The sequence below is a fragment of the Tupaia chinensis genome, unplaced genomic scaffold, assembly GCF_000334495.1.
Source record: "Tupaia chinensis unplaced genomic scaffold, TupChi_1.0 Scaffold000009_1, whole genome shotgun sequence".
Classification (NCBI taxonomy): Eukaryota; Metazoa; Chordata; class Mammalia; order Scandentia; family Tupaiidae; genus Tupaia; species Tupaia belangeri.
The window spans coordinates 2,290,967-2,306,076 of record NW_006159439.1 but is presented as its reverse complement, the minus strand read 5'-3'; the positions used below and the strand labels follow the sequence as shown (position 1 = coordinate 2,306,076).

The following is a 15,110-nucleotide window of genomic DNA, read 5'->3' as shown; positions in this document are numbered from 1 at the left end:
CCATTGATCTGACCCATATAAATGGGTTGAAAATAAATTGTACTATCTGCTCTATTTGTCCCCAAAGTCAAATTTACCTAAGACATAATACAAATAGTTCTATTCAATTGCACTGAACAATTTCTTGGCTAATAAAACTGTTGCTATTGGTTCTAATTTTCTCTTTGTAGTCCAGATGTGTCGCAATAGTCTATGCAGATTATCTGATGCTTATCTCCCAGGCATGAAGCTCTCTCAGATAAAGATCTATTAGATTTATGATTAGTCCTGTACTAAATGTTCAGGTAGCTATTGTTTTATAACTACCCATACTGTATGAAACAAAAATTTTCACAATACTGCTAAGGGAGCAATAGTAATCTGGAGCATAAGGCTGATGGCTGTATGTAATACAATAAAGAACTGTAGGCCACCTTGATTCTAAACCACAGACAATATCTGATGCTTTAAAAATTCAGTACAAACCATTTAAATGCATTACATTTATTCATAGTCTATTTCTGAAACTAGTGGCTGTTCAGTGGGCCGATGGCAGAGAGAAGTTAATGCGTTGGTAAGCAACCTAAATTTTTACAAAGCTATTTTGAAAGTAACTCAATGCCACAGAAAGTAATATCAATTACTCCTTGCTTTTCAATTGACATTGCAAGGCTGGTCTACATTTCCATTCTTCAGTTCAGCATCTGCAAAGGAAAGGAAGGCATAGAACACCTCCATGGAAGATTTCTGGGCACTACAATCACAAAACACACTTCTTTAGAACAAGCCCTGAAATATTTCAAAGGTTGTTTGTCCCTACCCCCCCAAGTGTTGATCAATAGTTTGATGCCCTGGGACCAGAGAATTGCATAAAAGTAGAAAACCAAACAATAGCAAATAGAGGTAAAGCCAGCTGACAATCCTGAGTGTTCCTATAACCTACACTCTGAGAGATGGCACAAGGTAGGGAGAAGGCCGTGGTTTTGGAGCCTCTGCTAATCTTGGCCCCACTCTACTTACCAGTGTGGCCATGGCAAGCTACGAACAACATTCAGCTTTGGTTTTTTCATTCATAAAAGAGGGTTATAATACTCCTGGAGTTGTTTCAAAGATCCAAAAAAGACAATATATGTAAAAATAATCAAATATTTAATACTTGGTAAATGTTAGTGTTCATTATAATAACTGCTAATAAAAATGATATAATATATGTATGTATATATAAAACACATATGTGTGTGTATATGTGTGTGTGTGCGTGTGCATTTTTTAGTAGTTATTGGAAGGACAAATCCAATGACACAACATTCACATTAAGTTTCATGGCATTATAGTGAGCAAATTATGATATTCAACAAAGTGCTCTGTAAAAATCTGCTTTGTGACTAATATAGAAAAGAATCCCACCTTTTAAACCTATAGTATCTGAGCACAGAATTTGAAATGGAAAATATAAACCAACAAACAGAAACCAGAAAAAAAAAGTTTTCCCATCATTTATTTTCTGTTAATTCAAATTCTTCATTGAGTACAAGAGATCTAGCATTATTTTAAACATATTAATTAGATATAAAGAAAAAAATGGTCGATAGAATGACAGTACAGAAAAAATATTCTTCCTAGGATTTCCCAGTAACATAAACACAGCTACAAACACTTACAAAACAAAAATAGTTAATGAGCAAATAGTATCTAGTTTAAATGCATAGAATGTAATGACCAATTCAGAAGTATTCAGCTTCAGCAGAATTGTGTACTTCTACAATAAAAAAGGTGTTGTTGTTTTTTTTTAAAAAAAGAACCAAACCAGCTAATTTCCAAATAGATACAATCATTTAAAGTATGCTCCATATTATTCTTAAGAGTTGGGAAAATATTTTGGGCTCTGAGTGAAGCAATTTCTACAGGAAACACATGATCCTGAAGCTAAAACCCTAAGTACATACGAAAAAATGTATACAATATTCCCAAGATATAGATAAATAAGAGAGCCACTTAGTAAATGGGACTGGGTTTTGGTACTAGTATAATCCACTCTCATTAGGCATCTCCCTCTTGAGCATTAATATGTGACATCATATTCTCATATAACATTTTATAACAGAGTGAAATAAAAAGCCCCTCCAGATTGCAACTGTAAGATAATCAGATTCTGTAGTACTCATTATGACTGCAATTATGTAACAAAACTCTCCAAATATAGTTCAGTTATTGCAGCTATTAATCATTCTGGTTTTGTTTCAAGTACTTGCTTTATGGCCTGCTGGATAGACTCCATTATTCCACAAGCTGAATGTCGAAAGTCAAACATGTGCATGTGAATCTGCTGTTTTAAAGGGCTTTCAACATAATTTACCCTTTCAATTTGTATTTGTGAATACAAAAAAAGTGGGAGAAATAAACTTTGTGTCAATAGAGTCACTGACCTTTGCAGTAAACAGAAGATAGTCCTTAACAGAAAACAACTTCACAAATAAGAAACCTATTTTTCTAGAACTAGAAATAGTACTGCTTAAGAAGTTAGTCTCAGAATACAAATCAGTTCCTACAAAAAAAGGGGGAGGGAATTGAAAGAATCTGTACATTTGATAAGGAGGAAAACAATAAGCGTGCCGGAAAAGATTCAAAGCACCAACATCATGAATAGAAGGTAGTTCTAAACATTTATGCATAAAACCACAAATTCTGATTAATTTAACAATAAAATGCCAAGTAAAAGACAGCAGATTTATTATACAGAACAAACACCATCTGCACCACCTTAAATCATTGCTACAGATATATTTCTAGGAAAAAATACACCTGAAAAACTTTCAAGCCTAGCTTCTGATATGCTAAGGTACTAACTAAATAGGATTCCAAATAGACTCGTGAAAAGTGACTGCATAATTATTTAAATATTAGCATGTACAGCACTCAGAAAAGTAAATATAATAATATCAATTCATTAACATGGTTTACAAAATTCATGTCACCATATTCCTGTGCTCCATGATTTTTTTAATTTGGCCACATACATTGGGCCCCAGGCTTTGCCCTTATCTGGAATCACCAAGAGCCCACATTCCTGGCCAGTGGGGGCGAAGGTGAAGTCTTGGGAGCAAGTCCTTGCTATTCCCTTAATGTCCATGGGCATGATGTTACTGTGAGAGTTTAAAATATCACTGATCACGTCTTGATTTTCCGCCTGGGAAAGGGTGCACGTAGAGTACACAAGGACTCCTCCGGGACGTAAAGCCTTAATTGCAGACCTGAGTGTAACAGGAAAATGCAGAATACCAGTTAGGTACATTAAAAGAAAACTAGGCAGTCTGAGAGCAAGGAGGATCATATACTTGAAACTAACTGACTCAGACTGCAATAACTTTAGATGTTCTCCTTATTCCTGGATGACTGAGAAAATGGTAATTAGTTCAATCAATATTGATAAAATAGAGAAGGTGAGCTTGACTGGTTTAGTTCTCTTGACGGTAGAAGGACTAAGGTAGAGCACGGCACAAAGGTATTCTTTGAATCAATAGGAATAAAAGCAAAAAGAAGATATTAATACAAAGCACATTCAAGAAATCACGGATTCCATGCAAGTTGGCCAATTAGGTAAAAAGTTTGAAGGGTTTTAGCTAAGTAGAGTCGTGAGTTCCAAATCCTGGGAAGAAGCTATTTGAAGTGAATTCTAGCTGCAGCCAACTCATCAAATAAACATATATGGAATGAATACAGAAATGCACAGGTACCTGATGTTTCAGAAATTATATCTCTAGAAAAAAATGAGGAGGTAAATCAAGAAAGAGGAGAAATGCAACACAGAAAAGAGTAAATGCAGCATAGGAGAACAGCGAAAGGAGTCCAGTCTCATTCAGAATGAGAGCTATGTGGAGGCTTAGAGGGCAACTACTCCAGACTGTTAGGAGATGGGGTCTCCAGCGAGAAAGGGAAGAAATAGAAGAAAACAGAAGAAATGATTGAAAACAGAAATTTTAAAAAATTTGGTACACATAACTGAGACAAAGAATTTGATTTTCACATCTAATTTGACTTTCCCTTCAGTGGTGCTCTGATCATAACACTGAACCAATAGAGAAGGAAATTTAATTCGAACATACTACTCCATCCTATAGTAAACAGTACTTACAGAATTAAATAATATACACTCTTTCTTGGTCTCTAAGCTCAGAATCACTCCATAGACCAATTTTAGTAGTGTTTCAGAAAACAACATAAAATCTCGGAAAGAATACTATGATGTTGGCAACATACAAGTCACACTACATTTGTAGAACACTGAAAAGTAGAGGGAGGGAGAAATGGAAAGCAGGGCAGGTATGTAAATGCTCTCATGTGACAAAAAGAGAAGCCAAGAGATACTACCCCTGTTTATTTTTATAACGAATAGAGAATAAAGTATATTTAAAGGCAATCTTCCACCATTAGTAGGACAAGAAACGTAGGTATAAGTCAATGGTACATTTTGGAGCTGATGGAAAGAGAAATTGAGAATAGCATGAAAACACAGGGTACAGAGTAGCTGGAGGAGGGAAAGGTAGGATAAGTAAGATATCTTAGCAATAGGTCAGTAGTCAATAGCTAAAGTTGGTAACTGGAAAGATAAAGGATAAATATATTATTTAAAGATTTTGGGGGGCTAGAGAATAAATTAAGAACAGAAAAAATTACAAGTAGTTGCCTCTGAGGAGTAAGACGGTAGGAAGACGGGAGGAATGGCAGAGGAAAGTTCCTTTTAACTACAAATTCATTCATTTTTAACTTTTTATATATGTGATTTATTTCTAAGATAATCACATTAAATAGGAAATCTGATAGAATTTATATCAGAATTTTTCCTGTAGAGGTCAGCTATTTTTTTTTTTTTTAATTTTGACTGTTAAGGAATAATCTCCCTAGAAAAATTATTTCCTGAGGGTGCAGATAACTAAAATTTTATAGTACTGAAACTTTCTAGACTTACCATGTATTTATTTATTGGTTAAAACATATTTTGGAGGTGCCCATCACAAAGGGCCTACTTACACTTCAGCACTTGTTGTTAGTCTCTAAAAAATGTTGTGTGTTCTCATTTTTAACTGTCCTCTTAAGTATCCCCCATAGAAACAAATAAACAAATAGGATCGTATCTAGAGATCAGAGAAGTGAACTGTTCATGGGGTAACACTCTGCGTTAGGAAAATAATGGCCCTCTTTCTCCAAAGACGATCACATCCCCAGAATCTGTCAATGTGTCATATTATATGGAGATGTCTGAAAAAATGAAGAGCCTGAGAAGAAGAGGTTATCCTGGATTATCTGAGTAGGCCCAAAGTAATCACAAAGGCCCCTATAAACATAAGAGGGAGGCAGGAGAGTCAGAGAAGGAGATGTGATCAAAGAAGCTACGGTTGGGGTGATGAGATCTCTGGTCAGAGGCAGTAGTCAAGGTATGTGTGTTCCTTCTGGGAGCTGGAAAAGGTAAGAAAGCATATCCTCCCCTTAAACCTACAAGGGGAACACATTCTGCTGCAGCTTGATTTTAGCCCCATGAAACCTATTTTAGACTGATGACCTCTGGAAGTGGAAAGTAGTAAATTCATGTTATTTTAAGATACTACATTTGTAGTAAATTGTTATTAGCAGCAATGGCAATAGGAAACAACTAATACACACCCGATAATACACACCCGATAATACGTCTGTTTATTTATAGTGACTCATAAGGCATATGCAGAGCTTTGCTAAAACTTTGTAAATTACAACTAAATTCATGTTAATCATTTCCTGATATGCAGAGCTTTGCTAAAACTTTGTAAATTACAACTAAATTCATTTTAATCATTCCCTGCTGATTATAGTAATAGGTATTAGATTAAAAAAAAACTGTTAGATAACTGCAGGGGATATATATAGTATTTGAATGGAGACCTCTTTAAATTCCTATTAAAGGACTTATTTTGGTCCTGGTTCCATAATTAGCAAAGCCAATGCTTAATCAAGTAAGTACAGTTCTTTCTCATTAAAGTTGTACAAAAGTACATACAAGCCTCATCATTTATAAACAATATGCTCCTGGCCTGATGCAAATTTCAATTAATTTCTATAATGTTGCCAATGTTGGCTGATTCTTCTGCTTTGTTTTCATTCCAACATTCATAATTTATCTTTCTAAAATTGGGCTGGTATAACTTAACTGTGCACATTAATTTCTAAACAAGGAAAATGTCTGTGGTAATACAAAAGCTTTTTACAAACTGGGTTAATTTCAAAACTCCAGGGCAAAATGTTAGGGATTTCTGTCAAACAGTTGTGGTTTTGTTACTGTTAGTTTTTGTTTAAATACTATTTTTATTCTTTTGCTTCTAGTAGTTATACATTTCCAAAGTACCATAAATTTGCATTCAAAGATCAAGGAAAGCAAGCAATCTGTAAGAAGTCACTCCCAGAGTTCACAGCTAAGGTTTATCTAAATGGAAAAGTATTTTATGCCATAGAGAACATTTTTCTCTTGAATGGAACTAGTCCACACTGAGGTCTACCTCTAGTTTTGCAGAAAGAATAAAATTATCACCATAATTATAATTTATCGATACACATAAGAGATTATTCACTTTTAATGTATTAATGGCAATGGGTACTCAATTTTAGTTATGACTAGAACATTCTAAAACTCTATAACTACATTAGTTCAATGTTTTAAAGACCAGTAGTTCCGATCTTGGTCTTCCAATGAAAATTAAAAGGTGTTTTACAATATATCTAATGAAAATGAATATGTTCCTAAAATATTTTGAGTACCAAAATATGCAGTACCTTGTCCACTAAAATAGTTTCTAGCATAAAGCATCTGCTTTCCAAAACAATTCACACATATTTTGAAGTGGTTCATAAGAAATAAGTAATTATTATTATAGTTTTCATCCAAATCATAAACAGTGGACAATGTAAATAAATGTTTAGGACAGTTAGTTTTATGTGAGAAAGCTGTTTTGGGCAAGAAACATTCAGAAGAGAAGATAGAGCTTTGTAGGTCTTAACCGGCCAATCAAGAAAGTTAAAATTCTGGTGTGAGGGGTAGAACTGTTTAGGAATTAGAGAGATTTGAATACTATTAATAAACTAGCAAAGTTAAGGTACTGACCACATAAGAAGACAAGTTAGAATCAGAGAATTTTTAACAAAAATGATATATTACATTTAGGGGTTGGTATAAGGCAAATTCTCTATGCTTGCATAGATTTTTATCCCATGAAAAGTTATTACTATTTTAAAATAATCATAAGAAAAACAAAACAAGTGACTGAGCATCACCCATTTTGTCATGTATCTCTGCTAACATTCAAATGAGTAGTGGCTTCTTGGCTTCTCTCTGACTCAAAGTTTCACAGTATAACAAGATCCTAAGTAATGTACATTATTCACCACTAACTATATTGGATGAGATTACTATAAATCAAGTTGTACTAAGACTGGGAAGTATTTCTAAAAGAAGCACCATGGTCACATAATAGAAGCCTCTTATCATTTCCCCAAAATATATACATGTATATTCCTCTGAGAAGCTTCCCAATAAATGCTGATCAGGCCTGTGCCCTCCCTGAAAAATGAAATAACATCCTGTCTCACCGTATTACTCTTGGAAATAAAGCTGATCATGATTAATAGTAGAGCATAAAATATAATGGGAAATGCTTTTACCCCAATACTTCTAGCAGAGAAAGAATGATGGTCTTCTTGCCACAGAATGTATTCCACTTACCCTGCTGCTTTACTGCACATACTGGCTACATAACTTTCCCCAAACCTTTGGCTACCTTGCAGTGCATTATAGAATAGGCTAAGTGCATTCTGCACATGAACTATCCAGCTAAGGAAGAGACCAAAAACAAAATATACCCTCTCCAAAAGAACCATTAAAAAAATAATGTTAAATTTTCCCTATTTTCAAATCCTTAATTGATTTATTTGAGAGATTTTTGCTAAAGGGCATAAGTGCTCCCTGGAGAGACAGAGACAGAGAAAGTGGAAATCACCCCCAAGGGGGATGGCCACCACAATCCTTCTTCATTCTCCTCTCAGGATCTTAGGCACACATATACATGTGCCTGGAGTGAGTTTTAAGCCGCTGAATCTGGGCCTCGAACCATGGTTGACTAAACCATGGTCGACTACATGGGAGTCCAGTGACATAACCATTACACCATCTGCTGGTCCCCAGAAAAAAAATTTGTTTCAGAGTTTTTTGCTATAGGGCATGTGAGCTTGCCAGAAAGACAGAGAGAGAAAGAGAGATAGAAAGTGAGAAATCACCCCCTGGGGGGATGGCCACACTGTAATTCCTTCTCCATTCTCTTCTTGGGATCTTGGGCATGCATGCACATGCACCCGGCGTGAGTTTAAGCCACCGGGTCCGGGAATCAAACTGCAGGCGACTACATGGGAGTCCAGCGATATAGCCATTACGCCAACTGCTGGTCCTCCCCTGAACTGATTTTTGACAGTTCACAGAGTATACCTGAATGGTACTTCAGGTTTGCTAATCTCTTATATTCTGTTGTAAAAATTAAAAAAAACTCTGAAATCTACAGTTTTGTTTTTCATTTATTTGTTTTGGGCTTTTTTTTTTTTTTTTTTTGGCTTTTTTTTTTTTTTTTTTTTTTTTTTTGACATAGGGGGTATTCTAGAGAGACAGAGAGAGGAAAAGTGAGACGAGAAATCACCCCTTGGGGGAATGGCTACACCACAATACCGTCTCCTCCATTTTCCTCTCAAGATTTTGGGTGCAAACACACACACCCATCATGATTTTCAAGCTCCTGGATCTGGGAGTTGAACTACAGTCATGTGGGAGTCCAATGCCTAAACCACCAAGCCACCTGCTGGCCCCTATTTTTTTTTTTTTTCCACTTTGTGGCAGATTCATTTGACCTCAAATTCTGAACTAAACTGTTGTAAGGCTATTTATTCCATGCAGTATAAATATTCATATGTTTCACTGGAGAAGTATTAATATGTTTGATTACAGGGTGTTACTATAGAATCTACTGGGGAAGGGAGGTATACCATATTTTAAGTAGGTACTGTATTATCTTTTCTTTTAAGCTTCTGAATTTTGCTACAGGTCATGTGCACTTTCCAGAGAGAGAGAATGAAAAATCACGTCCCAGGGGGGAGAACCACATCACAATACCTTTTCCAATCTCCTCTAGGGATTTTAGACATTCACACACACAGGCCTGGGATGATTTTCAAGCTGCTGGGTCTAGAACTAGAATTGTACAGTCAGCTATGTGAGATATAGCACCTTAACTTCCATGCCACCTGCTGGCCACCTGTATTATCTTTAAAAAAAAAAAAATCTGTATTTTGGAACATACTTAGCCTCAAGATTTTGAATAAAATTTGAGTTTGTATTTTGGATTCAAGTGAGTTACATGCAAAGTTATATAAAAAAAAATTCTGTAATATATATTTAAAACTAGCTGAAGTTACCCAATCAATGTCTAATTTAATTACTTTTAATAAGTCAACCATTAAAATAATAACTTCATAGAGCATCAGGTAGGCATATCTACTAATAAACAGTCTATATGTAGAAGTCTACCATTGTTTACTGATTCTCATGTAAGGTAAGAAGTAAAATGGGGTTATTTTGTGGTTTCTCAATACAACAAAAATTCCTGACCCCTATCTCACCACTCCCTGCCAAAGTGTTCAGAGTTTTCAAAAACCACTTTGCATAATCAATAACAGAGCAGTTTTTTAGGGAATTCTTTTGTTTAGAGAGAAAGGTTTTTGCAATAGGGGGTGTGTGCTCATTGGAAAGACAAAGAAATACAGAGAGAAAATGAGAAATCCCCCAGGGGGGATGGTCACACCAAAATCCCTTCTTCTCCATTCTCCTCTTGGGATTTTGGGCACACACGCACATGTGCCTGGTCTGAGTTTCAAGCTACCAGGTCCAGAACTCGAACTGTGGTTGGCATTGTGGGAATCCACACCTTAACTACTATATCATCTGCTGACGCCTAAACTTTTATCTTTTCCAGAATTGAATGCTTTCTTTTCACTGAAGTTCTCTATCTTTAAAAAACTTGCTTAAAGAAAAGCAGAAAGGGGAACCAGCAGTTAGCGTAATGGCTGTGTTGCTGGATTCCCATGTAGGTGACCACGGTTCGCGTCCCGGATCTGGTTGGCTTAGAACTCACACCAGGCGCATGTGCATGTGTGCCCAAGATCCTGAGAGGAGAATGGAGGAGAAGGGATTGTGGCGTGACCATATCCCCTGGGGGGTGATTTCTCGCTTTCTGTCTCTATGTCTCTCTCTGTCTGTCTGGCGAGCATACACACCCTATAGCGAAAACCTCTCAAAAAAAAAAAAATCAAAACAAAAGAAAAGCAGAAAGGTGACCAGCAGTTAGCGTAATGGCTATGTCACTGGATTCCCATGTAGTTGACTGTGGTTCGAGTCCCGAACCTGGTGGCTTAAACTCACACTGGGCGCGTGTGTGTGCGCGTGCCCAAGATTCCAAGAGGAAAATGGAGGAGAAGGGATTGCAGTGTGGCCATACCCCGGAGGGTGATTTCTCACTTTCTGCCTCTCTGTCTCTGCAAAAACCTCTCCCAAAATAAAGAAAAGCAGAAAATCAGGCCTCGAGAGACATGTAAGATACTGGCTAAGAAAAAAGGTAAGGACGCATTGCTTTCCTAGAACGAGAGAGACCACCTTTACATTTCCAGACTAGTCTACACAGGCTTCCAACTCTCAACAAGTAAACTATCATGCACAAGGAAAATAAAAGAAAAATTATTACCTGACTTTACTATCTCAAAGAAAAAAAAAAGACTATTACCTTAATGATAGCATAAGTTCAAAGACTTTGAAAAACTAAAGCCAAACACCACCAGAAACTAAAATGTCTTGGTGCCTCAACAGCTATCACAGTTCCAAAGGGAGGGTATTTCAAAACTTAACCCAAACTTAAAACTGAGATAGGATGCCCTGTTTTTCCTATGGCAATCTCTGTCTCAAAAGACAATGCTATTTTTATAAGTAGCTATTAAAACAACCTAATGCATCTTAAAAATATAAATTCCCTTTTCTGATCTATTCTTCTAGTGCTTGATTAGAAATTTGGCATTCTGTTGGGAGGGTCAGTGTTAATTAGATCACTAAATTTAACTGTTTTCTGCACTTAAAAAGGACTGAGCCCAAATTGCAGAAGAAAACAATCAGCACAGCAACAGTGCCATCTTTTGATCAAAGCAGAAAGTGATTTTTTTCCCCCTTCCATTAATTCCCGACTTACCTTCAGGAGATAAACAATTTCTTTTTATGTCATATTGTAATATGCTTGAAGTTACAGTCACTGTCTTACCTACAAAAATTTCTAGTGCAGAAGTAAAAAAATCATAGATATCTGTACTTGAAAAATTAAGATTATGGCCAAACAATACTATGATCAATATATTTATTCCTCATCTTTATTCATGTCTCTTCTATTGCCATTAGAGTATCGAGGCAACATCAACCATTCAATTGGCTGTAAATATGGGCAACGGGAAGGAATCAAGAGAGACAGACTTAAAGATTACTTTAATGTCACAATATTGGCAAGCTTTTCTCCCTCATCTTAGTAAGTATAGCATTATAATTTTTTTAAATCAAGTAATATGGTAGTAATTGAAGAATTTAAAATAAGTATAGGAGCATCAATCTTACAATTGGTGTGTTGTAACCATTTAATAGTCAATGAATATTCCAGAGATCCTACATAAGGGAATAAGGCTACTTGCAACTTATATAGAAAAGAGAAACAGATATATAATTAATATTGTGAAACATGTATGAAAACAACTGGCAATTTTTTTTTTTTTTGGAGAGGTTTTTGCTATAGGGCATGTACGCTCGCCAGACAGAGAGAGAGAGACAGAGACAGAAAGTGAGAAATCACCCCCCAGGGGGAATGGCCGCGCCGCAATCCCTTCTCCTCCATTCTCCTCTCGGGATCTTGGGCACACATGCACTCGTGCCCAGCGTGAGTTTAAACCACTGAGTCCGAGACCCGAACCACAGTCAACTACATGGGAGTTCAGTGACATAGCCATTACGCCAACTGCTGGTCCCAGACACTGGCAATTTTTAAGCTCACTGCCCAAAGCACAGTTACACTAAGTCCAAAAGTGAAAAATTAAAATGCCTCCAGAGGACACGGGACACAAAGCATATACTCCTTCATGAGGAAATTCATACTCTCTCTTTAAAACTGAAAAGAATCTTGGGGCCAGCAGGCAGCGCAGAAGTTATGGCACTGGATTCCCACATGGCTGACCATAGTTCAACTCCTGGATCTGTTGGCTCAAAACTCCCATCTCACCAGGTGTGTGTGTCTGCCCAAAATCCCAAAGGGGAAGAGAAGAGAAGGGACTGAGGCAGGGCCGTTCCTCTGTGGAGTCACTTCCCACTTTCCCTCTCTCCTTTTTCTCTCCAGAGAGCACATGTGCCCTATGGCAAAATCCTTAACAAACAAAACAACATAAAAGAATAGAATCAAACAGAATCTTCTTGAATAAAAGAAAACATGGTTTTGGTCTGGGAATCGAATAATATCATAATTTCTATATTAAAAGATGAAGGACACGTGATAAATCTAATTAATCACAGCACCTTATGCTTTTTGATGATTAATTTAAAGAGCACTTCACATAGCCTTAGTAAGACCTTATGAGGTAAGGTGTAAATAGCTTGACCCAATTTATCAAATTGTGGGTCACAAAGATTTCGTGATTTGCCTGAACTTACACAGCTAATTAATGCAGCACAAAGACTGCCACCCTAACCTAACACCAGGAAAAGGACTGCATGCTTTACACCCTGAAGCAAATACTACCATTGCTAAACCAAGTATGGAATCTGGGGCGATAAGACCCAGGACACCACATTCACACGTTTTAGCATCCCAACTGTCCCAAATACTCATTGCAGGTAAAGAATAACAAGGTACCTTTAAGCACTTTAAATCTAAAGAAACTAAGGGTTAAGAAGTCTGAGCAATGACCTGAGAATCTTGGCTATAGTTGTTTTAATAGAGCTTACGTCCCCTACTTGTTAAACTGCTGCTGTATCACATTTACGATGAGGTAAATAAATGAATGCAGACATCTCATGCTGAGACAAAATTTGAACCTCTTCATCAGACTGGCATTTAAATGATAGTTTTTGAAGAAATTTAACAAATTAGATTCTGGTTAAAATTCAAAAGTAGTTAATCCTTCATTACAATTCCACACTACTTAGAATAATTTGGTAATTATTTCAAATCCCAAATAATTTGGTAATTCATTTAACCATACTTTATTTTTACAACACTTAAAAGGAGAAAATAAAATCTGTTTTTCTCATGAGCTTGGAGAGAAAAGAAGCCCATAACCAGCCTGTATTAAAAAGCCTTTCTGCCTTTATTTCACCATACCACTTGACATGACAGTCATTCTCATCTTCATGAAACTTTCTCATACTTTGGCTTCCTGGAATGTAACTCTTTGTTCATTAACTTCTACTTCTCTGAAGTCCCCTTGTAACCTCCTTATCAATCTTTTTCTTATTCCTATCCCTTAAATAACGGTGCTCCCTACAAATTCATCCTTGGTTTGCCTTTTTTGTTTTGTTATCACTAGGTGTTTTACATGTTGTCTCATTGAATCTTTTGATTAATTTCTGAGACATCAATTTTTAGGCTTATTTTGTAGATGAGAAAGCTAAGGCAAGAGGTCTAAGTAATTTTTAAAATTATTTAATTTTATTTATTCATTCATTTTTTTTTTAATTTGATCAGTCAGCCATGTGGGAGTGTAGCACCTCAACCACCACACCACCTGCCAGCCCCAAGAGATAAGTAATTTTTAAGAGGTTACTCAGTTAGGAGGTGTCCAAACCAGAATTCAAATCTAGGCAATGCAGGAGCCGGCAAGTGTGGTGGTGGTTAAAGGCGCTGGACTCCATCACAGCCAACTGCAGTTTGAGTCCCGGACCTGGTGGCTTTCATTTTTCCTTTCTCTCTCTTTCTCTGTATTTCTTTGATCAAATTTAAAAAAATAAAATAATAAATAAAATTGAATAAAATAATTCCTTAAAAACAAAACAAAACAAATCTAGGCAATGCAGCCCTACAGGTGGCCATGTGAGACCTACCCACTTCAGCCTCCATGCCACCTGGTGCGAAGGAGCTCCAAACTGCTTTTTGTCTGACTTATTCTTTGTTTGGCTTCCATCACAGTGCTAAAAATCTGATTCTTCTACATTTCATTTCTTTTCTTTCCTTAAACATTTTAGGGATTTTCCTTGCATTTACTGTTCCTTTCCACCCCATACCTTTTCCTTCATGCTATGTTGGTGGCTTCTAGTTTTCCTTTCCAATTTTTGTTTTTGTTCCCTTTCGGCAGTTTCCCAAACCTTCATTTTTCTGCTGCCTGCTTCTTGTCACTTCACACTGTATCAGTTTACTATTTTTGTTGAGAAACAGCAGCCTGGACAAGAAAGCAAAATAAAAAATACCTACCACGATTCCGTACTATGACCAAAGAAAACATTAAGGTGGAAAGTTGAAGCTTTACATACCGCAATCTATCAAAGAAATGCAGATTTAGAATTAAGTTTCAGGGTACTAGAAGCACCTGAAACACATATTTCTAGAGGGACGGTTACCCAGCGCCATCATCAGTTTTGAAAGAATTATTTTATAAGCCTTGAGGGTACCCTTCACTGTGCTCACAGGAAGTAATCAAACTTCTAGTATCAAACTGTTTGTTATCAAAGAAGTTCTGTAAATGCAAGATAAGGAAACATGACCAAGTTTGCTATTTCCAGAGATATTATACCCAGCAGCTATTCTTTTCTCAGCCTAAGAAACAAAAACAATGCCAATAATTACCTTTTCTCCACTGGCAGTAAGTTTTTACCTTGAAGATGGGATATTTTATATAGTAATGGGAGAACAAAGTAATGACATGTGACGCTCCTGAACGATTATAAATGACAAGTTTTAACATATTCATTATGAGTATCTCCTTGGAGATCTCCAGTCCAGTACATCACCTGAATAGTTCACTATGTCGTTAGTGTAGGATTGGAAGCGAATAGGGATTAA

General features: G+C 36.5%; 1 protein-coding gene across 1 annotated transcript in view; it reads right to left on the bottom strand.

Annotated features, from left to right (window-relative positions):
- Positions 1-1,474: 1,474 nt before the first annotated feature.
- The window catches only part of NSUN3 (NOP2/Sun RNA methyltransferase 3), a gene marked incomplete in the record, with an annotated part of 54,417 nt that continues 40,781 nt past the window's right edge, over positions 1,475-15,110 (bottom strand). The window contains 1 exon segment of the mRNA XM_027766053.1: positions 1,475-3,230. Coding sequence (XP_027621854.1) covers positions 2,951-3,230 — 280 coding nt within the window.